Source organism: Anolis sagrei, chromosome 11 (genome assembly GCF_037176765.1).
Source record: "Anolis sagrei isolate rAnoSag1 chromosome 11, rAnoSag1.mat, whole genome shotgun sequence".
Classification (NCBI taxonomy): domain Eukaryota; kingdom Metazoa; phylum Chordata; class Lepidosauria; order Squamata; family Dactyloidae; genus Anolis; species Anolis sagrei.
Genome location: NC_090031.1, coordinates 8,197,683 through 8,223,996, shown reverse-complemented (window position 1 = coordinate 8,223,996; position 26,314 = coordinate 8,197,683). Strand labels below are relative to the sequence as shown.

The 26,314-nt window shown below is 42.2% G+C and overlaps 1 protein-coding gene across 8 annotated transcripts in view; it reads right to left on the bottom strand.

Annotated features, from left to right (window-relative positions):
* The window catches only part of RALGPS1 (Ral GEF with PH domain and SH3 binding motif 1), a 209,094-nt gene that overhangs the window by 47,141 nt on the left and 135,639 nt on the right, over positions 1-26,314 (bottom strand). For all 8 annotated transcript variants that reach the window (XM_060757388.2, XM_060757392.2, XM_060757390.2 and 5 more), the window contains exons 10-11: positions 18,387-18,524; positions 16,585-16,678 (exon numbers count right to left, since the gene is read on the bottom strand). In XM_060757388.2, the coding sequence (XP_060613371.1) occupies positions 16,585-16,678; positions 18,387-18,524 (232 nt within the window). The remainder of the gene's footprint in view (positions 1-16,584; positions 16,679-18,386; positions 18,525-26,314) is intronic.

Below are 26,314 nucleotides of genomic sequence, written 5' to 3'. Positions count from 1 at the left end.
GCGATACGGATTCTCTCAGCTCTGCTTAGTTTTACTGGCACCAGAAGGGTTTGGTGGGTATTGACCTTGAGCTTAGGAGTTGTAGTTCACTTACACCAGAGAGCACTGTGGACACAAACAATGATGGATCTGGATCAAACTTGGCACAAATATTCCATATGCCCAAATATGAACACAGATGGAGTTTGGGGGAAATAGACATTCACATTTGGGAGTTGTAGTTACTGGGAATTATAGTTCACCCACAATCAAAGAGCATTCTGAACCCACCAATGACAGAATTGGGGCAGACTTCCCACACAGAACCCCCATGACCAACAGAAAATACTTAAGGCCATCCAGTCCAACTCCATTCACCAGGGCAAGAAATTGTAGTCAAAGCCCTCCTGACAGAGAGCCATCCAGCCATAGATATAGATAGACTGATATGATTCACAAACACACAGATATAGTATCGTAGATTTGAAAGGGGCCCCTAAAGAAGGACAATTATATGTTGCATGTTCCAGAGTAGGAAAACCAGACAATCACCACACCAACACTGACCAAGAAGCAGAAAGAAATTACGGTATATATATTAGAAACCACACTTTCTCATTACTTTATTTTTCAGATCTCCAGGCTGGGCCACAGCAATGCGTGGCAGGGGAAGCTAGTACTGTAAATAAATAAATAACATCTGCCGCATTAAGAGTTGTATTCTGGTCTCAAGCTTGCAAAATTCTACCTAGAGTTCTGTTTCATGGCCTGATTAAGCAAGAGGATTTATGGACAATAAACTCTAATGATTCTATTTGTGGACATTCTGTTTTCTAAGGCCTCAGGTGGCCTCTTCTACTTCTAGGCAGAGCATTTTACAGCTAGCCTTGAAAAGTAACAGCCCGCTCCAGAGGTTCATAGTCATGCAATTTTTACAGAATCTGAATACCTCTAAGTATAGTCAAGTCAGGATCTCTGTCCACTTTGACTTCTTTGAACAACCTAGGAAAAGGTGAACTGAACCACCTCAACTGGGCTCTACAGGTCAATGCAGACTCCGCCACAGATATCAGAAGAGCTGCAAGACCAAGAACAAGCCATGAAACTCAAGACATAGATCCATCCAGAGGAAAAGCATTCTTTCCATACTTCAAGGGAACAACTGACCACATAGGAAAGCTGATGAAGAAACACAACCTGCAAACGATCTACAGACCTACTAAGAAAATCCAACAAATGCAACATTCAGCAAAGGACAAGAGGGATCCTCTCACCTCTGCAGGAGTCTCCCATATGACATGAGGATGTGGACAAGTCCACAATGCAGCAGTGTTGCCCAAACACAAATCAATAAACATGAAAGGCACAGTAGACTAATCCAACCAGAGAAGTCAGCCATAGCAAAGCACCTGATGAACCAACTTGGACACCGGATATTATTGGAGAACACAGAAATAGTGGACGACTCTCAGAACCACCATGTCAGACTACACGGAAAAGTCATTGAAATCCATAAGAAGCATGTGGACAATTCCAACAAAAAGAAAGAAACCATGAAAATGAGCAAAATCTGGCTAAAGAGCAACACTCAGAAAACAGGGGAATTCGAGATAGGAAACAATCAGGGCCAGCAAACACCTCCCAACAAAGGATTCCCCAGACAGGAAGCAGCCAGGCTTTGAAGCTGCAAAGCTATTCAATGCTAATCTAGGTGGCCAATTGCAACATTCACATTTGCCTCAAACAGACAAGAGTTCTTTCTCCCACCCTAGACATCATATCTCAGCCATCAGCATGTTCTCATGCCCACTTTATTACTTCTCAAAAACTCTTAAACCGCGAAATTACAGACAAGAAACAATCAGGGCCAACTAATCATCTCCCAACAAAGGATTTCTCCAAGTAGTAAGAAGCCAGACCTTGAAAACTGCTAGGCCATTCAATGCCAATCAAAGTGGCCAATTGCTACATTCGCATCTACCTCAAACAGACAAGTGTTCTTTCTCCCACCCTAGACATCATTCCACAGATATATAAACCTCACTTGCCTAGTTTCCAACAGATGTCACAGCGTCTGAGGATGTCTGCCATAGATATGGGTGAAACGTCAGGAGAGAATGCTTCTGGAACATGGCCAGACAGCCTGGAAAACTCACAGCGAGCCATGAAAGGCCTTTGACAGCCTGACCTAGGAAAAACCTATTCTATAGAGGAACCACTTGATGTTTGAGTTGGCGTCCCTTTTGATTAAACTTTCAGAGCTGAGGAAGTTGACTTCTGTTCCCAGACGACTGCCCTGGTGAGGACACATGGCACGCTACCCTCTGGCACAAGGTTCATCTGTCTATCATTTGTGCTTAAAGTTCAACCCCTTAAAAAGTTGCTAAGCACTTGGCTGAGACACATCCCTAATCATTCCAGGCAAACAGATTAAAGAGACAGAGAGTGTGTGACTGTGGAAATCTGGAAGGATAATCAAGATCATGTTCCCTGATTCATTTCCCTTAATCACTCCCCTTTAATTTGCTGCTGATGAGTTTGGAAAAGAAAAGAAAAACATACCCGGCATTTCTTCAAATCACTACTGGCAATTCAAAGCAAATAAGACATGAAAAGTTTCAATTCCATCCACCTTCAGAGCAAAATCCCAGATTCCTAAACCAGCGTAGCCATTGGCCATGCCTACCTTGGGAACTGTGGAAGTTATAATCCCAAATGTTGGGTTTCCTTTACTCTAAAGGTTAGGTGAGGGTTTAAGTCTACAAAGGGAATATAGATTCAGGGAAGTGATACCATTCTGGATTGGCATAAGGGTTTATTTGTCGTGTCAGAGCAACCAGTCCATTATATTACATTTCTAACAGAACAAAGCAAACAAACAGACAAATACAAAACTTGTGAGTTTGGTAGTTGGTTAAATGTCCTTTGACCAGTATCTGGCCACTTGCAGTGTTTCCGGTGTTGCTGCAAGGAGGTCCTCCACTGTGCATGTGGCAGGGCTCAGGTTGCATTGCAGCAGGTGGTCAGTGGTTTGCTCTTCTCCACACTCGCATGTCGAGGATTCCACTTTGTAGCCCCATTTCTGAAGGTTGGCTCTGCATCTCGAGGTGCCAGAACACAGTCTGTTCAGCGCCTTCCAAGTCGCCCAGTCTTCTGTGTGCCCAGGAGGGAGTCTCTCATTTGGTATCAGCCATTGGTTGAGGTGCTGGGTTTGAGCCTGCCACTTTTAGACTCTCGCTTGCTGAGGTGTTCCTGCGAGTGTCTCTGTAGATCTTAGAAAACTATTTCTAGATTTAAGTCGTTGACGTGCTGGCTGATACCCAAACAGGGGATGAGCTGGAGATGTCTCTGCCTTGGTCCTTTCACTATTGGCTGCTACTTCCTGGCGGATGTCAGGTGGTGCAATATCGGCTAAGCAGTGTAATTTCTCCAGTGGTGTAGGGCGCAGACACCCCGTGATAATGCGGCATGTCTCATTCAGAGCCACACCCACTGTTTTAGTGTGGTGAGATGTGTTCCACACTGGGCATGCATACTCAGCAGCAGAGTAGCACAGCGCAAGGGCAGATGTCTTCACTATATCTGGTTGTGATCCCCAGGTTGTGCCAGTCAGCTTTCGTATGATATTGTTTCTAGCACCCACTTTTTGCTTGATGTTCAGGCAGTGCTTCTTGTAGGTAAGAGCACGGTCCAGAGTGACTCCCAGGTATTTGGGTGCGCTGCAATGCTCCAGTGGAATTCCTTCCCAGGTGATCTTCAGATCTCGGGATGCTTATCTGTTCTTGAGATGAAAGGCACATGTCTGTGTTTTAGATGGGTTAGGGATCAGCTGGTTTTCCCTGTAATAGGCAGTAAGAGCACCCAGACCTTCGGAGAGCTTCTGTTCTACCGTCTCAAAGCTCCCTGCTTGAGCAGTAATAGCACGATCATCAGCATAGATGAAACTCTCTGTCCCTTCTGGCAATGGCTGGTTATTTGTGTAGATGTTGAACATGGATGGAGCAAGCACGCTCCCCTGAGGCAGGCCATTCTTCTGTTTCCGCCATCTGCTTCTCTGACCCTGGAACTCAACAAAAAAGCTCCTGTTTTGTAGCAGGTTCCCTATGAGGTGGGTGAGGCGGTCGTCCTTTGTGATATTATACATTTTTCTCAGGAGGAAGCGGTGGTTCACAGTATCATAGGCTGCTGACAGGTCTATGAAGACAGTCTATGAAGGCATAAGGGTGAACAGATTGTTAAAAAGAGACTAATTTGACTACATGGAAAACGGAGCCAGCAGCAAACTTCACACTGCAGTAAGCAGTTTTGTAGATCAGCCAGAGGCTGATGGTTTCATTGATGATTTAAAGAGGATTGTGGGCTTTCCTGTGGCACAAGGTCTGAGAAATGATGGTTCTCTCTGTGAGAAAACTTGCTCAGAAAATGCACTCAAAGCCAGTTAGGGGAGCCAGAAGTAGCAAAAGCAGATAAGGAATCGAGTGAAGAGCTGAGTGATAAAGAGGGTTCCCAGAAGAAACCACCTGTAGCTACGGAGATCAACAAAAGTCTTTGTTTACAAATGAGAGCCGAAAATAGATTACATCGATCTGAAAGATTACATGGGAACGTTGTGGAGAAAATTCACAGGAAACTTAAAGCTTTCATGGGTGTCTATTAAACAACAAGTTGTTTACCTTAAGGTCAGTTCAGGCAATGCTGTATTAGAGGAGAAGCTAAGTCTGAATTCTCTTGTTTCTGGTTCAAGTCAAGCCTTAGTTTTGGATTTTAATATCCTGGAAGTTTTCTATGCTTCTGTTCCAAGTTTTTACTAGTTACATCTTCTTGCTTGTGGAAGTATGCTGTGTCTGTGATTTCTAGGTGTTTGTTGACTTTGTCACCTCTGGAACTTTATGAGACATTTGGATTATTGTTTGGTTATCACCTGTTGCCAAAACATTTTGGAATTTTCTTTCTTTCTTTCTTTCTTTCTTGTTCCTGCTTTTTAATATGCTTTTTATATGTTTTACAATAAACTGTTTGTTAAATTCCTGGACTCTTGTGTAGTGCGGTGGTCATAGGTGTTTCCAGGCCGGGAATGCAACAGCAGTACTAACTTGTACTGTCTTTTGTGTAGCTTTCTGATGCTGTTAAGAGGACATACGCCATTAAAAACTGACTGTCTTGGAAAAAAAGGAAGGAAGGAAGGAATGAAGTAAGGAGGGAAGGAAGCTAAGAAGCTTGCTTCTTCTGTACAAATTTATGCAAAACCTATACAAAACTATGGAGCAGATCTTATTGTCATTCTCCTTCTTCTGTATGGAAGCTATTATTATTATTATTATTATTATTATTATTATTATTATTATTCTGTATTATAAAGCTATTGTCCTCCCAACCCTGCTGTATGCCTGCAAAACGTGGACTGTTTACAGACGTCACATGCAACTCCTGAAACGATAACATCAGCGCTGCCTCCGGAAAATCTTGCAAATCTCTTGGGAAGACAAGTGGACAAATGTCAGTGTGCTGGAAGAAGCAAAGACCACCAGCATTGAAGCGATGGTCCTCCGTTATCAACTCTGCTGGACCGGCCACGTTGTCCGGATGCCTGACCACCATCTCCCAAAGCAGTTGCTCTACTCTGAACTCAAGAACGGAAAATGGAACACTGGTGGGCAGGAAAAGAGATTTAAAGATGGGCTCAAAGCCAACCTTAAAAACTCTGGCATAGACACTGAGAACTGAGAAGCCCTGGTCCTTGAGCACTCCTGCTCGAAGTCAGCTGTGACCAGCAGTGCTGCAGAATTTGAAGAGGCACAAATGGAGGGCGAAAGAGAAAAACGTGCCAAGAGGAAGGCACGTCAAACCAACCCCGACCGGGACTGCCTTCCACCTGGAAACTGATGTCCGCACTGCGGGAGACAATGCATATCAAGAATAGGGCTCCACAGTCACCTATGGACCTACCCTGGAAGATTATCCTACTTGGACAATGAAGGATTGCCTAAGTAAGTAAGTAAGTAAGTAAGTAAGTAAGGAAGGAAGGAAGGAAGGAAGTGGAGAGAGGGAAAAATCTTCAGTAAAACAATAAAGTTCTTTGCTGCTGTGGTTGTTTTGGAATTGAACTCTACAACTTGATAGCATGAACAAAATCAGAAGGGAAACCAACGAGGAGCTGGGCGGATTGTCCTTAGTGTCACATGGAGTGGCTAATTTTCGAGTATCCTGCATCTGTGATCAATTAAGCCAACTAAAGCGCAACTCTTTCTAAAGTGCTTCTGACTGGAAGTGCTAAAAGTGGCTTCCGAGACTGCTGTGACTAATAGGACGCTAAATATAACTGAGTGTAAATTAACTATTTGGAAGGGAACAATCCAACACTTGCTCTTCCTGGAATATCCGTAGCTACAAACAGAGGCTGGACAATTAGGGAGTAGGATACCAGGGACTTTCCTTCTGAAGAATGAGCAATTTAAATCTACTTCCATACAGGAACACCTCAGCAAGCAGGAGTCCAAAAGTGGCAGGCAAAAACTCAAAACCTCAATCCATGGCTGATACTGGATGAGGGAATCCCCCCTAGGTGCACAGAAGACTGGGCATCTTGGAAGTAGCTGAATAGACTGTGCTCTGGCACCATGAGGTGCAGAGCGAATCTTAAGAAATGGAGCCACAAAGTGGAGTCCACAGACCACTTACTACAATGCAACCTGAGCCCTGCCACATGCACAATGGGGGACCTTCTTACAGCAATACCAAAGGCACTCCAAGTGGCCAGCTTCTGGTCAAAGGACATTTAGTATCATGCCAAGTTTTTAACTTCAAGAAATAAAGCCTGACTGCTCATTGGAAAGAAGGATTGTAGAGGCCAAGATGAAGTTCTTTGGCCACATCATGAGAAGAAAGGAAAGATTAGAGAAGACAATTATGCTGGGGAAAATGGAAGGAAAAAGGAAGAGGGGTCGACCAAGGGCAAAATGGATGGATGGTATCCTTGAAGTGACTGGATTGACCTTGAAGGAGCTGGGGGTGGTGACGACTGACAGGGAGCTCTGGCGTGGACTCGTCCATGGAGTCACGAAGAGTTGGAAACGACTGAACGACTGAACAACAAGTTTTTAACTTGGTTTGTGGTTATAACTGCATTTTCAATGCACTTCTGACATGATAAATAAATAGATAAATACTACATTGTTATAACGAAAGTTCTCATGCCCACTTTATTATGTCTCTTTTCTGGTCCAAAGTCCATATCAACACACAAAAATAGGGGTCCTCAAACTTTTTAAACAGACGGCCAGGTCACAGTCCCTCAAACTGTTGGAGGGCCGGATTATAATTTGAAAAACAACAACACATGAATGAATTCCTATGCACACTGCACATATCTTATTTGTAGTGAAGAAAAAAAACACTTAAAAATAATAGAATAATTAAAAAGAAGAAAAAAATTAACAAATAGAAACATATTTGAATTTCAATGGGAAGTGTGGGCCTGCATTTGGCTGATGAGATAGGATTGTTGTTGTTGTGTGCTTTCAAGCCATTTCAGACTTAGGTTGACCCTGAGTGAGGGCCAGGTAAATGACCTTGGAGGGCCATATCTGGCCCCTGGTCCTTAGTCTGAGTGAGGGCTGGGTAAATTACCTTGGAGGGCTGTATCCGGCCCCTAGTTTGAGCAAGGGCCGGGTAAATGACCTTGGAGGGCCGTATCTGGCCCCTGGGCCATAGTTTGAGCAAGGGCCGGGTAAATAACCTTGGAGGCCCGTATCTGTCCCCTAGTTTGAGCGAGGGCCGGGTAAATGACCTTGGAGGGCCGTATCCGGCCCCCGGGCCTTAGTTTGAGCGAGGGCTGGGTAAATGACCCTGGAGGACCATAACTGGCCCCCGGGCCTTAGTTTGAGCAAGGGCCGGGTAAATTACCTTGGAGGGCCGTATCCGGCCCCCGGACCTTAGTTTGAGCGAGGGCCGGGTAAATTACCTTGGAGGGCCGTATCCGGCCCCTAGTTTGAGCAAGGGCCGGGTAAATGACCTTGGAGGACCATAACTGGCCCCCGGGCCTTAGTTTGAGCGAGGGCTGGGTAAATTACCTTGGAGGGCCGTATCCGGCCCCCGGACCTTAGTTTGAGCGAGGGCCGGGTAAATTACCTTGGAGGGCCGTATCCGGCTCCCGGGCCTTAGTTTGAGCGAGGGCCGGGTAAATGACCCTGGAGAGCCATATCTGGCCCCCGGGCCTTCGTTTGAGCGAGGGCTGGGTAAATTACCTTGGAGGGCCGTATCCGGCCCCCGGGTCTTAGTTTCCATCTACACTGTTCCATCTACACACCTTGACTCCCACCTTTGAATGCAATTTTCCTGCTTCTTGCCAAGGGGTCGGACTGGATGGCCCACGAGGTCTATTCAAACTTAATAATTCTATGATTCTTTGTCTCTTTATCTATTTTTGTCAATCATTGAAACTGAACTGACCTCTCACGCTCGCCATGTTTTGTATTTCTATTACGATTTATATTCACCCTACCTCAGTTCAACCTCAGTTCAAATGAATGAGAGCTCTCCCAGTTGGAATACACACTTTTACAGCTGTCGATACACACTCATATAAGCAGAGTTCACATGGGAGACATTCGTGGGGTAATAGTTTTTTATATTTTCTTGGGACGTTGCATGTAAGCATGGGGATTATTCTCCATAGCACTAGTGAAAAGTGAATAATTTGGATCGGAGTGTGTGTGCGTGTGTGTTTATTGTAGTTCCTAGGCTGGATGCCAGAGACTAAACCACATTGCCTAATTCAATTCTTGGACAGTTTTTCACATTCATGCAATGATGTTGAGATTATATATACAGTAGTTTTTCATTAGTGAATATTCTGTATGGAACGGAACAAAACAAAGGGTTTCTCTAAATATTTAAGGCCATGACATAACACTTGGAAGTGCGACAAAACATGAGTAATTTCTCTTCTTTCCTTTTTTTCCCTTCTTCTTCCTGGAAACGCTTTTTAATCTCCACAGAGGCCCTGCAAGCAACACAAACCAGGATTTATATACATTTTGATAAAGGTCATGCGGTGCTCTTCCTTTTGATCTGAATGTTTGTTTCCTGAATAAATGTGTTCATTTGCTCTTCAAATAAATCAAATTGTCGGCATCTCGGGAGACTGTACCAGGCAGTTCTCTAGAAAGAATGAAAGCGTATTGGCAGCGAAGGGAAGCCCTGCTCCTACGCAGCCATGTTTGTTGGTTTAGCAGTATAGGTTCTTCTCCGCAGGTGGTCAGAGAATGGCATCCAGACTTCGTCTTGAGCTGGTTTCTTTTTTTGTCTTTCTCCCGATTCCAAAGGTATGCATTTCTTTTGTGTATTTAGCCAAAAAGCTCCTCTTCCTCTTGGATCACATAGGCTGCAGACGAGACTTACCGCTTTTTCCTCCTTTGGGAGCCATGCCAAAAGGATGTATTAGCCTTGTCGAGGTAGGAAGTGCTTTCAGACCTTATAGGGGAAAAATGTCTTCTCTTGCTTTTTTCCATGGCATTTTTTATTGAAACAGGAGCATTGCTTAGACTCCAGAGAGCTATTTCTTATCCTTGGCAGAATGTGAGATTCACCTTTTTAAAAAACATTAATCCGTTACAGGAAATATACCTCCTCGAGCTGAAAATCTTATATACGCACCCTTGAAAATGTTTTCTCGTTCAACCTTGGGGCCTGCATTCACAGGAAAAAATCATTACTGATCTTGTCCCTATAAAGTGCAATTATTTATTTTGTGTCAAGAGCATTGCATAATAAATAAGTTTAAAACAGGTAAAATAAAGGGATCATAAGCAGCTAAAAACAGGCAACAGCGATCACATTGTCTGTAGCTTTAAACAGTTCTTCCTCTGTGCATGAGGCAGGGCAATGTGGACAAGCTTGCAGATGCTGAGTTGTTTGTTCTGTCCACAGTCACACAAGGTGGAGGATTCATCTAAGTGAGTGGTTCCCAGACTTTATTTTAACCAGAGACTACTTTGACCAGGGACCACTCTCCAACGTTAGTACCAAAACGATCTTGACAGATTAGAGATGGGCCAAAACTAACAAAATGAAGTTCAACAGGGACAAATGAAAGATACTCCACTTAGGCAGAAAAAACGAAATGCAAAGATACAGAATGGGGGCAATGCCTGGCTCGAGAGCAGTATGTGTGAAAAAGATCTTGGAGTCCTCGTGGACAACAAGTTAAACATGAGCTAACAATGTGATGTGGCGGCAGAAAAAGCCAATGGGATTGTAGCCTGCATCAATAGGACCATAGTGTCTAGATCTAGGGAAGTCATGCTCCCCATGCTCTATTCCACTTTGGTTAGACCACACTTGGAATATTGTGTCCAATTCTGGGCACCACAATTCAAGAGAGATATTGACAAGCTGGAATGTGTCCAGAGGAGGGCGACTAAAATGATCAAGGGTCTGGAGAACAAGCCCTATGAGGAGCTTAAGGAGCTGGGCATGCTTAGCCTGAAGCAGAGAACGCTGAGAGGAGATATGATAGCCATGTATAAATATGTGAGAGGAAGTCACAGGGAAGAGGGAGCAAGCTTGTTTTCTGCGTCCCTGGAGATTAGGACAAGGAACAATGGCTTCAAACTACAAGAAAGGAGATTCCATCTGAACATGAGGAAGAACTTCCTGACTGTGAGAGCCGTTCAGCAGTGGAACTCTCTGCCCCGGAGTGTGGTGGAGGCTCCTTCTTTGGAAGCTTTTAAACAGAGGCTGGATGGCCATCTGTCAGGGGTGATTTGAATGCAATATTCTTGCTTCTTGGCAGAATGGGGTTGGACTGGATGGCCCATGAGGTCTCTTCCAACTCTTTGATTCTATGAAAAGCCAGGTCAGTTAGTGCCTCCTCCTTCTGGCTGGCTGTTATAAAATCAAGATACTCAGAGGGTCAATTTCCTCTGCCATTTTTGTAGTTGGCAGTCTGCAAATAAATGCAGGCAGAGCCCTATATTTGCCACGCTTACTTCCACCGCTCTGTTTTAAGCACATTTGTGAGATGGTGTTGTAGAGCCGGCCTATGCGTTACTATTATTTTTAGGGTGAGCTCTTTTTCTGGATTTCCCTTGCATCCCCAGCACCCCGCTCAGGCTAAATGTAGCTCCTGGGCCCTGCCCGGAAAGCTTCTGTTTCTCCATTTCCACCTTGACTGTCCCCTGAACAGCTGCAGAACAAATCATCTGCTAGTTGCCTATGTAAGCAATACAGCGCTTGAAATCGTGCTGACCTTGGAACATTTGCTTCTTTCCATTTCTTCAGTCTTTGGATTCTCAGTTGGATTCCTCTTTTTCTCCAAGTTTCAAACACAACTGAGCTTCCATACCTCTAATTGACAACTCTGAAATTGGCAACAGCCTGGAGAACTGTCTCCTTCCTGACTGCTTTCCCAGCAACGTGGATCTGTTTCAGCTTTCCCACAAGTTCCTTTGCTTCAGAAAAAGCAGCATCCTTGGCCATTGTGGGGAAAGGTTTTTTTTCAGATCACAATGGGTCAGTGCCTCCTTTCTGATGTTCAGGATTCTTAGAAAGGAAGAAAGAAATCCCCTTTCTCTTAAGTAAGAGTGGTTTTAGGGTTGCTGGTTTTCCTCGATCTTACTGAGCTTTATGCTCAAATTTGTGGGAGGAAATTCATCCCCAGAAACATCTCAAATGCTTTGGCATTGACTGTATCTTGTGCTGCAGTTTTTCTTAGGTGATGTATGTCATGCTAACCCACCAAGTCATATTGTGCATTATACTACATGTCTTTTGTCCAGAAGCTGGCCAACTTGGAGTGCCTCTGGTGTTGCTGTGAGAAGGTTGTCCACTGTGCATGTGGCAGGGCTCAGGTTGCATTGTAGTAGGTCAGGGGTCCTCAAACTAAGGGCTGGATACGACCCTCCAAGGTCATTTACCTTGGAGGTAAATGTCCAGAGGAGGGCGACTAAAATGATAAAGGGTCTGGAGAACAAGCCCTATGAGGAGCGGCTTAAGGAGCTGGGCATGTTTAGCCTGAAGAGAAGGCATTCTCTCCTGACGTTTTGCCTGCATCTATGGCAAGCATCCTCAGAGGTAATGACCTCACTGCCTCTGAGGATGCTTGCCATAGAAGCAGGCGAAACGTCAGGAGAGAATGCCTCTAGAACATGGCCATTTAGCCCGAAAAAACCTACAACTCCGTGATTCTGGCCATGAAAGCCATCGACAATACATTAATAACACAATTATTTGGTGGTACAGCAGGTTAAACTGCTGAGCTGCTGAACTTGCTGACCAAAAGGTTGGCGGTTCGAATGGGGGAGTGGGGTGAGCTTCTGCCAACCTAGCAGTTCGGAAACATGCAATTTTTTAAAAAATAATTTTTATTAAACATTTTACACAACAACACAAGGAAAGAGGGAGAACAATACTAAAGAAAATAGAAAAGTAGGAAACCCACTTGCCCCTCAAAGAGCGGCCAGAAAAAAGGGCCAAAAAAAAAAAAAATCGAAAAAAAAATCGAGAAAAAGGAGCAAAAATGAAGGAAAAAAAGAAAAAATGAATGAAAAAAAAAAAGTCCAAAAAAAAAAAAAGGAAAAACGCACACCATTCTAAAATGACTTCCACTCCAACCTCAGGATCTTCTCTCGATACTTCTCGAACTAGCTTGTATATTCTTATCCTTTAATGCTTTTCTGTGTTTTTCTTTTCATAGTCATAAAAAAGGGTCCAATCTGTTCTCTTTAACGATTTTCCGGTATTTTTTCTCATCAAAAAAGTTAATTCATCCATATCCCTTATTTCTTTAACCTTATCCATCCATTCATCAATAATAGGAATCTGTTCATTTTTCCAATGTTTGGCAAAAATAATCCTCGCTGCAGTAGTAAAATATGTCAATAGTATATCTTCGTTCTCTTCCAATTTTAAGTCTGAGTCTGTAAAACCTAATAAATAATACTCCGGCTTCTTTTTAAACTTCCTTTTCAATATTTTTTGTATCTCCTCGTGTATTAATGACCAATACTTAGACGTTTCTTTGCATGTCCACCACATATGGTAGAATGTACCGATTTGTTCACTGCACTTCCAACATTTGTCTGAGACATTTTTGTACATATGACTTAATTTATTAGGGGTCAGATACCATCTATGGAACATTTTATACCAATTTTATGCAAATTTGAGTAGATCAATAGGTACCGTTTCTGTGGGAAGGTAACTGCGCTCCATGCAGTCATGCTGACTAAATGACCTGGGAGGTGCTTACGGACAACGGCAGCTCTTTGGCTTAGAAATGGAGATAAGCACCACTCCCCAGAGTTGGACATGCGTAGACTTAATGTCAAGGGGAAACCTTTACCTTTTTACTACTACTAACAATAACTATAATGTTTATTCAGAGAGGCTTTCAGATTCCATAGTGGCAAAGGTGGTATTATCTGGAAGCCTGTGAATTGACACTCATAGAGAATATCCCAGTTATGTCTTTGAATATAAATAGGAAGAATAATAATAGTAGGGTTGTATGTGTACATGTACACACAGATGAATGAGGTCCTGCATAGCATATTGTTGTTGTTTGTAACGTGACTCCATATCTATTTATTCTTAACCTCTTGCAGAAAGTGTGATGGCCTGTTGAGGATCCCAAAGTCTTCCCATTCTTAGCAGAGTATGTCGTTTCAACCTGAATGTATGTCACAGTCATTTCAGTCTTTCTTTTTCCAGCATAAAACTACCTACTCCTTTCTCTAGGCAATGGAAGCAACAGATGGCAAAAGGCAGTGAGAGTTTACACATATATTTTCATACACGCACATCCTGCCACGAATATGCTGATAAAAAACCCAAGCCCATATTGAAAAAGAAGTGATAAGCCGCATTCAAAACATTTGGAGACCAGGGTTCTAGAAAGAGAGCATGACACATTAAGCAGGATTTCGGTATCAAAACATCATTGCTCCGATGTCTGCTTTCAATCTGATCCAACAAAATAAATGCACCAAGAAGATAAACAAAAGAGGGTTTTCAGCAGCAACAATTTGGCTTTTCTGGTTGCTGTCCAAAATGACAAAATGGTGACAGATTCTGCAGAAATCTATTCAGATGGGTTTCATGCCGCTCTGATAAGAATTCGTGTACATTTTAACTTCAAGATCAACACAAAGAATACAAAGAAAATGGCTTTTACAACAGCTATTTAGAATAAGAATAAAAACATGTTTCCTACTATCTACAGCAGTGTTTCTCAACCATCCTAATGCTGCGATGCCTTAATACAGTTTCTCATGTTGTGGTGACCCTCAACCGTAAAATTATTGTCGTTGCTACTTCACAACTGTAATTTTGCTACTGTTATGAATTGTAATGTAAATATCTGATATGCAGGATGTATTTTCATTCACTGGAGGAATTTGGCACAAATACCCAATACGCCTAATACTGTTGGTTGTTGTTGGGGGTGGGGGTGGGGGTGGGGTTAATTTTGTCATTTGGGAGTTGTAGTTTCTGGGATTTATAGTTCACCTACAATCAAAGAGCACTCTGAAGTCCACCAATGATGGAATTGAACCAAACTTGGCACACAGAACTCCCATGACCAACAGAAAATACTGGAAGGGTTTGGTGGCCACTGACCTTGAGTTTTAGAGTTGTAGTTCACCTACATCCAGAGAACACTGTGGGCTCAAACAATGATAGATCTGGACCTAACTTATTTATGTATTTATTTACTGTATTTGTATACCGCCTTTCTCAGCTCGTAGGCGACTCAAGGCGGTTAACAGGGTAAAAACAATATCATAAATACAATTAAAAACATAACTTATAATAAAAATTAAACATATCAATAAAATATACATTCATGGTGTCTCCTTGTTTAAAAACGTTGTCTGGTCTCATTGTTGTTGTTCCATTTTCCTATGTCAGTTACTCTGCATTTGGAAATGCTTGTTCAGAAAGCCACGTCTTGACTTTTTTCCGGAATGTTAAAAGGGAGGTGGACGATGTAATATCTATAGAGAGGGCGTTCCACAGCCGAGGGGCCACCGCCGAGAAGGCTCTGTCTCTTGTCTCCACCAAACGTACTTGTGACGAAAGCAGTATCGAGAGCAGGGCCTCTCCAGATAATCTTAAGTTCCTAGATCAGGGATCCTCAAACATTTTAAACAGAGGGACAGGTCACAGTCCCTCAAACAGTTGGAAGGCCGGATTATAACTTGAAAAAAGCATGAATGAATTCCTATGCACACTGCACAGATCTTATTTGTAGTCCAAAACTTACTTAAAAACAATACAATAATAAAAAAGAACAATTTTAACAAATATAAACTTATTAGTATTTCATTAGGAAGTGTGAACCTGCTTTTGGCTGATGAGATAGGACTGTTGTTGTTGTGTACTTTCAAGTCATTTTAGACTTAGGTTGACCCTGAGTGAGGGCCGAGTAAATGACCTTGGAGGGCCGCATCCAGCCCCCGGGCCTTAGTTTGAGGACCCCTGTCCTAGATGGTTCATAAGGGGAACTTGGCATGAATATGCAATATGCCCAAATGTGAACAATGGTGGAGTTTGGGGAAAATAGACTTGACATTTGGGAGTTGTAGTTGCTGGGATTTATAGTTCACCTACAATCAAGGAGCATTCTGAACCCCACCAACAACAGAATTGGGCCAATCTTCCCACACAGAACCCTCATGTCTTGAAGGGACTTGGAGGCACAAATCTCCCTCCAGCCTCACACACTCTCCCTCGGCTGCACATGAGCACCACATTGCTATGTGCCAAGCATGCCTGCTCTCCCCTCCCCTTGGCTGAGAGGCTGGCCAATCATAGCAGAGGAGGGTCTTTGGAAGAGAAGGCCAGGTGGATAAATCTTCAACCTTTTTGGCCAAAGGGGTTCCTAAGACCATTAGAAATATATGTTTTCTGATGGTCTTTGGTGACCCCTCTGAAACCCCTTCATGACCCTCCAGAGGTCCCAATCTCCAGGTTGAGAAATGCTGATCTATAGAATAAAGTATGTGCCCCACTACCAACCAATACACACAGGATATTTCTTCTTCTTCTTCTTCTTCTTCTTCTTCTTCTTCTTCTTCTTATTATTATTATTATTATTATTATTATTTAATTATTAAATAATATTTCTAATTATTATTTATTATTCTAATTTCCTTTAAAAATGGCTCACGGAATATCAGCTGACAGCTGAAATATGTGATGAGTCATTTACAGCTCAATAGGCACTTCGATCTCTAATGACACATGACTCCGAAAGCATAACATGGTGAGAAAAATGGTCTTCTGAATCTAGTTTGTGTGTTTCGCTATCACAGAGCAGAATTCCTAAATGGCAATGGAATAGTGAATAAACTAACTGGTTTTGTTCCTTTTCAGTTTTTATAAAATGGCCTTACTTTGGAGATGAGGTTAGATCTTCGAGCGAGATCCATCTGGGGTTTCATTCAGACCTCTGACAATATCATCACTGTCTACATCTTTCAAAAAAAATCTCATATACATTCTTGCCAGGAATATTTTAAAAAAAGCTTTTATTCTAGTCTATAGCAAGGCCATCTTTTCCATGAAGTCAGCTGAAGCGCAAAAGAGGGGAACAGGACTTACTTGTAGTTGTCATCCTCCACAAACTTTTGAAGTTCCTCAATGTACCGGACAGACTTTAAGTACTTTTGCACATGGGGTAATGTTATAAGGTGATCTGTGTTGAAAAGAAGAGTCCGTATCAATTCCAAAAACAGTCAAGAAACAAAGCAGTTCCTTTTTGGTTTCAACATTTCTTCCCTCCTCGAATGAAATCGAAGCTTCACTAACAACCCCCTTGTGCTCCCAAGACTCAAATGTCATTGAGTGCTGTGTGGGCTTGACATCTCAAAAGCGCCCCCAACAGATGGCCATCCAGCATCTGCTTAAAAGCCTCCAAAGAAGGAGCCTCCACCACACTTCGGGACAGAGAGAACTTACAGATAGGAAGTTCTTCCTAATGTTGGGGTGCTTTGAATGCAATTTTTCTGGTTCTTAGCAAAATGAGGTTGGACTGGATGGCCCACTTGGTCTAGGATTCTATGATTCTATGGATGGCACTGAACATCTACAACATAATTCTATATTTATATCTGTCTATAGATGCCTGCAACATTGATGAGCCACCAAAATGAACCCATAACAATTTTATTATCCAATGTGACATTATCCGATTTGACTGGAGCTCCAGGGGCACAGTGAGATAAACTGCTGAACTGTGGAACTTGCTGACCGAAAGGTCAGCGGTTAAATTCATGGAGCAGGGTGAACTCCCGCCATTAGCCCTAGCTTCTGCCAACCTAGCAGTTCGAAAACATGCAAATAAGAGTAGATCGATAGGTGCCTCTTTGGCGGGAAGGTAATGGAGCTCCAAGCAGTCATGCCAGCCACATGACCTTGGAGGCATCTACGAACAACGCTGGCTCTTCGGCTTAGAAATGGACATGAGCAACACCTCCCAGAGTCAGATTCGACTAGACTTAATGTCTTTACCTTTACTTTTATGATTGACATTAAAGATGGAATTTTACTAGTTGTATTAATGGTTTGCTACTCTGCTGCTGAGTACGCATGCCCAGTGTGGAACACATCTCACCACACAAAAACAGTAGATGTGGCTCTTAATGAGACATGCCGCATTATCACGGGGTGTCTGCGCCCTACACCACTGGAGAAATTACACTGCCTAGCCGGTATTGCACCACCTGACATCCTCCAGGAAGTAGCAGCCAATAGTGAAAGGACCAAGGCTGTGATATCTCCAGCTCATCCCGTTTGGATATCAGCCAGCACGTCAATGACTTAAATCAAGAAATAGTTTTCTAAGATCTACAGAGACACTCGCTGGAACACCTCAGCAAGCGAGAGTCCAAAAGTGGCAGGCTCAAACCCAGAACCTCAACCAATGGCTGATACCAAATAAGAGACTCCCCCCTGGGCACACAGAAGACTGGGCGACTTGGAAGGCGCTGAACAGACTGCGCTCTGGCACCACGAGATGCAGAGCCAACCTTAGGAAATTGGGCCACAAAGTGGAATCCACGACATGCGAGTGTGGAGAAGAGCAAACCACAGACCACCTGCTGCAATGCAACCTGAGCCCTGCTACATGCATAATGGAGGACCTTATAGTAACACCAGAGGCACTCCAAGTGGCCAGATACTTGTCAAAGGACATTGAATCAACTACCAAGCTTGCAAAATTTGTGTTTTATTTATTTGTTTGTTAAAAATGCAATACAACTGTTTGGTTTGCTCCTGACACGATAAATAAATAAATAAATTGTTAACTCATATGAATAATATTATCCTTTTTGATACATTGTTCTTCGTGAAAGCTGCCTGCTATTAGTGTTTTGTATAAATATCAGTGAACAGTTACCAACCGTAGCTACAGGAGACTTGCAAGTCGGCAATTATTCGGAGGATATTGTTCATTTGGTTGGATCTTTGTTCATTCTCCATGATGCTTCCCGAGGCAGGGTATGCTGAATCGATGTAGATTAAATCCAGCAGGTAAATCCCTGAAATTAAAGGGAGGAATCGAGTCAGGCATCACAAGCAAATTCAGCTACAATGAATGGAGACATTAAATTGCTGAAAGTCGAATAAAGTCAGGGAAGGGCAATTCTACTGATCTGAATTCCTTGCCATACCACACTTTCTTATGTGCCATTGAGATTCAATGATGGAGATTTGAACAGAAAATTGTGATTTTATATTGTGATTTTATATGGTCTCATATGTTTATTTAATGTTTTTTTGTGTTGTATGTTATTTTATTTTTATTTTTTTATATTTTATTGTTGTATTCTTATGTTGTACACTGGCATTGATGTACTGCTGGGCGTGGCCTCATGTAAGCCGCCCTGAGTCCCCTTGGGGAGATGGTGGCAGGGGATAAATACAGTATTATTATTATTATTATTATTATTATTATTATTATTATTATTAGCCGTCCCCTGCCACGCGTTGTGGGGCCCAGTCTGGTGATCTGGAAAATAAAGTAATGAGAAAGTGTTGGTTTCTAATGTATGCAGTTTCTTCATGCTTGTGGGTAAACAGTATTTCTTCTTGTTTCTTTGTCAGTGTTGATGTGGAGATTGACTGGTTTGCCTACTCTGGAACATGCAACATATAAATGTCCTTCTTTAGGGGTCCCTTTCAAATCTATAATACTATATCTCTCTCTGTGTGAATCATCTATCTATCTATCTATCTATCTATCTATCTATCTATGGCTGGTTGGCTTTTTGTCAGGAAGGCTTTGATTACGTTTTCTTGCCCTGGTGAAGGGAGTTGGACTGGATGGCCTTAAGTATCTGTTGGTCATGGGGGCTCTGTGTGGGAAGTTTGCCCCAATTCTGTCATTGGTGGGATTCAGAATGCTCTTTGTTTGTAGATGAACTATAAATCCCAGTAACTCCAACTCCCAAATGTCAAGGTCTATTTCCCCTAGACTCCATCTGTGTTCATATTTGGGCATATGGAATATTCGTGCTAAGTTTGGTCCAGCTACATCATTGTTTGAGTCCACAGTGCACTCTGGATGTAGGTAAACTGCAACTCCCAAACTCAAGGTCAATGACCACCAAATCCTTCTAGTGTTTTCTCTTGGCCATGGGAGTCCTGTATGCCACATTTGGTTCACTGCCATTTTTGGTGGAGTTCAGAATGCTCTTTGATTGTAGTGAACTATAACTCCCAGTAACTACAACTTCCAAATGATAAAATCAAAAAATTTTGAGTGAAGGACATACATTGGGTTATTAGGTGTATGCCGTCCAAATTTGGTGTCAATTGGCCCACTGGTTTTTGAGTTCTGTTAATCCCACAAACGAACATTACATTTTTATTTATATAGACTAGCTGTCCCCTGCCACTCGTTGCTGTGGCCCAATCTGTGTATATGTGTTTTGTGTATGTATAAATGTGTATATCTGTGTGTATATATTTGTGTATATGTGTAGATATGTGGTTTTGTGCACGCGTTGTAATGTATTTTTTAATTTTTTGGCTTGTCAAGTCTTTTCTGCTGTGTTTTTTCAGTGTTTTTATGAGTGATGGTCACTCGTTGGCCTGAAAGGTGCACATTTGGCGGCAATTCGTCCAGTGGCCTTTGAGTTATGTAAATCCCACAAACGAACATTACATTTTTATTTATATATGATGATGATGATGATGATGATTATTATTATGGTAGTTGCTTGGTTTTTTAAAATAAATATATCAGTGCAGAGAGTAATGCCATAATACCTCTGGAGTTGTTCAGAAACAAAATAAGCTACATTATCTGTGTGTTCCTCTTTCCACTTTATTCAGTTTCAAACCTCCTTCATTATGGCACTGGGACATAGTTATGGAACTTGTATGGTTATGTAAGATGTCCTATCCACACCACGCCCCAAAATCTTTTCATTTCATTCAACTGGTCTCTCCACAAATAGAACGTTCTTTGTTCCTATCATCACAATTGGCTTCTTTGACATTGTCTCAAAACCACCACAACCGTATTGTTTGTAAATCTTACGGGGTTCACAAAACACAGCAGTAAATGATCATGTTGAGGTTGTGCTTTTCTCCCTCTGTTTCCACGCTAATAAAGACGTTTATGAAGTTCATGACTCAACAGGAGAAGCCGCAATTTTATGGGGGAAGGAATTAGTCATACATGGACTCTTGCTCAAAAACGAATGATGAGCATTATTTTTACTGCAAAAGGTACACAAAAATTAGAATCAATACACACACAGGGTTGGGAATTACAGACTACAGGTGTCTCATAAGGTTTACCTGTAAAAACTTGCAAAGGTATGAGATAGGAGGATAAGGAGAAGGTAATGTCTATTCATAGAAGCCTCCGAGGAAGCTGAAAACAAGTTAAGGTTGTGTCTTGTTTGGACAATTCTGGGCAAACATAGTTCACTCAGGAGGAGAAGAAAGAAGAGATTAATGTAACATTCTTCGTAAGGTCATGTGAGTGTAGCTTTTGATAAGATTGTATTGTGGTTATGCACATGCATAGGTGGATGACTTGTGGGCAAACATAAGGAGGAATTATTCAAGTCCAAGGCCGTGATTAGTAAGGAGAGACATTGCCAGGATCACATGCTTGGCTGCGGCATAAACTGAAGCGACATCACTTGACTCTTCAGTTTATAATAACTTCATATTTACAGGAGGAATGTATCAACCTATGTACTGGATGGTCACATTTTCTGCTGAAGAGATGCTGACGATAGAATCTGTTGTAGTTAAAGGGAATTGTCTTCTCTCTCCCTCTCCCCTATGAACCATCAAGGCTGTTAAGATCTTCTGGTTGGCCCTGCTCTTGGTCCCGCCACTGTCTCAATCGCGTCTGGTGGGAATGAGAGACAAGGCCTTCTCTGTAGTGGCCCCCTGGCTATGGAACTCCCTCCCGAATGAGATTAGATCCGCCCCCTCCCTCCTGACCTTCAGGAAGTTAGTGAAATCCTGGCTATGGAACGAGGCCTTCCCAGAATAATGACAGAGCCCAACAATTGACCAAAGTTATTGACCACAGGCCTGTTTTCCCCAAACTCCATCTGTGTTTATATTTGGGCATATTGCGTATTCGTGCCAAGTTTGGTCCAGATCCATCATTGTTTGAGTCCACAGTGCTCTCTAGATGTAGGTGAACTACAATTCCCAAACTGAAGGTCAATGCCCACCAAACCCTTCTAGGGTTTTCTGTTAGTCAGGGGAGTCCTGTGTGCCAAGTTTGGTTCAATTCCATCGTTGGTGGAGTCCAGAATGCTCTTTGATTATAGGTGAACTATAAATCCTAGCAACTACAACTCCCAAATGCAAAATCATAATTTTTTGAGTGATGGTCACTCCTTCTGTTGCGAGACATTTTGTTGCCAAATTTGGTGTGATTTCATTCATTGTTTTTGTTTTTTTGTTTTTAGGGTACTCATTACGCACAGAGCATTTTTATATATATAGATGTATTTTAATTTTTCTGTTGATATATGTTGTTTTAGACTGTATTGTAGCATTGTTAGCTGGTCTGAGTTGTTTTAGACTGTATTGTAGCATTGTTAGCCGGTCTGAGTCCCTCTAAGGAGGGTGAGAAGATCGGGATCTAAAAGCTTTAAATAAATAAATAAATATTTCTATCAGAGGTTGTGAGGACTGATGGGCTTTCCAATGTGGAAAATGAGGGGATTTTAGATCACAATTCTGCCTGGGAGAATGGGTCTGTGTCTGGTGAGAGAGAAATGCCTTCAGAGCAGAGCGGAGAGAGAGAGATGTTGTGGCATCAGAGGATAGAGAGAACCTTTTCCCTAGTCATTCCTTGGCAACAGAAGATAAGGAGCTGGAAGGGAGAGATATTTCCCCTGGGAATACACCTGAGAGGGAGCCAGATTACGGAGTTCAGAAAGACTTTGTGAGAAATCAGAGACTCCACGAGAAATCTTTGAAGCAACACAGCAGATGTCAAAGGCAAGACTTCATGGCTTTGTTGTTCTTAAATTAAAGGATTGTTTACTGAGAAGGTTAGAACAGGCAACACTGCACTACTGTGTACACCTTGGTCTTGTTTCACATTCAAATCTATGCTTTAAGTTCTTTGGGAAAGTTTTGTGCTCATGTTCAGGGATTCATGTTTTGGAAGAAGTTCCTGTGTTCCTGGTTATGGATTTATGCTTATGTTTTGACTCTTGTTTTTCCATGTATTTTGTCCCTTTGGAAGAGAAGTCTTGATGTATGGACTATTGCCTTTTAACAGCCCTTTTCCTATTGCTTTTTGGGTCATTGCATTTTGCTTTTTTATATTGGTTTTCTTCAATAAACTGTTAGTTAGTAAGACTGGATTCTTGTGTGGTGCAAAGATGAATTCAGGCCAGAGCGCAACACCATCTGATGATTATGCTGACAAACAGAAAAACTGTAAAGCCCTAAATTGGGATATAGGGCACTCAAAGTCCCAATGTATCCACTACTCTTCAGGAGCTCAGAAACATGGAACGGAGTGGAAAAATAAACTTTCCAATGGTGATGCTCTCTTAGGAAGCCCAACTGAACATCCAGAGAATTACAGCTATTACCCTGGCCAACACACATTTTGGTACCTTAAATTAACCCTGTTTGTGGGTATCTTTGACCTGCTGACTCAAAAAATGGCACCCGTTTCCCCCTATCAGCCATAGCAGTGGTTCCCAACCTGTGGACTGTGGACTACCAGTGAAAATATGGTCTACAGCCTCACCATTATTAGCACCAGGACTGTGGCGCAGCTGGCTGGGAGTCAGCTGAATTAAGATCACTACTGACTGAAAGGTCACGAGTTTGAAGCCAGCCCGGGTTGGGGAGCATGTCCAACCAATTTGTCTAGCTTGCTGTTGACCTTTGCAGCACGAAAAACAGTTGTATCTGTCAAGTAGGAAATTTAGGTACCGCTTAGGCGGAGAGGCAATTTCAACTAATTTACGAGGCCATAAAAATCTCCAGCAAGCATGCAAAGAATGAGGAAGTACTTCATCAGTGTCACAAATGGTCGGTGAAGGACCAGCTCCCCTGGTGGCCAAAATACCCTCAGGAAAAGCTGGAATGTTAAATTGCCTCTATGTCTGTCTATATATATTGTGTGTCTATGGTATTGAATATTTGCCATGTATCTGTACATTGTAATCCGCCCTGAGTCCCCTGCGAGGTGAGAAGGGTGGAATATAAATACTGTAAGTAAATAAATAAAAAAAAATACACCATTGACTCGAAACCACATGGCAACAACTGGTTTCGCGAAATCCTTTTATAGTGCCGAGGCAATGGGGATGTTGGGAGGGGAGAGGTTGACTACCCATGAAAGATTACTACTACCACATCAGCTCTAGATTATTAAATATGGTTTTCTGTGGGCGAGTAGACTACTGGATGGCATATGTTCTGTATCAGAAACTAGAGTTCATGTGGTCTACCCAAGGCAATTTTCTGAATCAGCACCCCAAATAATGAAACTGAATCTAAAGTTGACCAAAACTGATTCATAATCCTTTGGGTACTAATGTTGGAGAGTGGTCCCTGGTCAAAAATAGGTTGGGAACCACTGAGCTATATAGTCTTTGAGACACATAAGTATAACATCCACCAGTTGCCATCTCCTCTTCCACAGAAAACCTTGAATGCAGGTTTGGAGCTCTTTTCAGAGGAGAAACATTGATGCCATCTGCTTTAGTGTCTGTGGGAGATGCCCAACAGTCCTTGCTCTGTCAAATGAATGAAGCCACAATGAGGCTTTCAGATTTCATTCTCAACTATTCTCAACCATACAGTAGAAGTGAAGAAAGTGCTGCCTGTGGTCTCAAAGCTAGATGATCCTTGGAGCTCATTGTAACTTGACTGTTCGAAGTCAACCAAGTCCCTCCCTGACTCTTCAGGCACAAGGCAGGCATTCGCTATGCAGTGATTTATTTTTGAATACAACTCACAGAACTTGATTGGTGTGATCCCCTGTTGTGTGCGTGCAAACAGAGCTGAGAATGGCAAGGGAGACTGATTCAACACTTCAGCATTTCAATAAAAAGAGGTCCTTCTTGGTTAACAGTCACATTTCCCTGAAATATCTGTTATTAAACCAACTCAAAAGGGGCTTATTCACAGAAGGATCTTGCTCAATTTCATGCTGTTTTCATTAAGAACGAAAAGACTGATGTATAATTTCTGTGCGGATGCCTAGGATTGTATTTTCTTCCAGGATAAGTCAAACCACATTTTAAACTCAAGTTTCCTTAGTAGTTTAGTACCTACAACAAACCTATAGAATTGCTTCTTAATGATGATTAATCTTAAATATAATGGAATTGGTTGGTTATGACTTTTTTCACTGATTTGATGCATTGCAAACAATGAACTTCTTTGGGTTGTTGTAGGTTTTTTCGGGCTATGAACTTCTCGTGTCCTTCAAGAAATTTTGTAATTGGGAATAATTTTCTCCATGGGTTGCTGTGAGTGTTCCAGGCTGTATGGCCATGTTCCAGAAGCATTCTCTTCTGACGTTTCGCCCACATCTATGGAAGGTGAAATGTCAGGAGAGAATGCTTCTGGAACATGGCCACCTAGCCTGGAAAGTTCACAGCAACCCAGTGATTTCAGCCATGAAAGCCTTTGACAACACAATTTTCTCAATCTCCCTCTTTGCACCTGGTTGAAAAATCACATGGAGCTAAACATGAGGTGTGCATACCAGTCTATCTTATCTATTATTGTAAATGGTCATTGGTACTTTGTTCTTCAAGTCTATTACTGAAGATCCCTTTAACTAGAATCAGTTTTGTAACTTTGTAGGCTCAAAGGATTTCTCTACTACGCAGATATGATCTCGGTTATTTTCAAACTGCTGACATGTATGTAAGCATCAAAGCAAGTAACAGAGCTCTGATCAAGATAAGAACGTTCTTATACATTCCATTAAGCTGCCTTAAAAATGTTGCTACACCTTGCATTATTGCGGCTGAGATGCAGACATACAGGCATGCTAAAACTGTACTCAGGTGTTGTTATTTTTCTGAATGTCAGAATCTTTCCTTTAGCTAATTTTTACAGACAGCATGTGACAAATGAAGCCAGAAGCCATAAAGCCACGAGGAGAGGAAAATAATAATAATAATAATAATAATAATGATAAGCCGATACATCACACAGTCCTAGACACTCGGGAAGTGTTCGACGTGTGATCCAATACAAAAGCCAGCAGAATGTCTGCTGTGGACTCATCTTGTGGTGTTTCAAATAATAATAATAATAACAATAATAATATTACAGAGTTTTGGAACACAATACTCCTGACCTCATGACTGTGTTAAAAAACAAATTATGGATTGTCGATGTTGCAATCCCGGGTGACAGCAGGATTGAAGAGAAACAACTGGAAAAGATGACTCGATATGAGGATTTAAACATCGAACTGCAAAGACTCTGGCACAAGCCAGTCAAGGTGGTCCCAGTGGTGATCGGCACACTGGGTGCAGTGGCTAAGGACCTTGGCCTGCACTTAAACACAATCGGCGCTGACAAAATTACCATCTGCCAGCTGCAAAAGGCCACTTTACTGGGATCTGCACGCATTATTCGCCGATACATCACACAGTCCTAGACACTTGGGAAGTGTCCGACGTGTGATCCAATACAACAGCCAACAGCGTGTCTGCTGTGGACTCATCTTGTTGTATTTCAAATAATAATAATAATAATAATTTATTTGTAGACCACTCAAAGGGACTCTAGGCCAAAGTGGAAGTCAGGCATATTAGTCTTCCTCCTCTCCATACGCCGAAGTGCACAAGTGGGT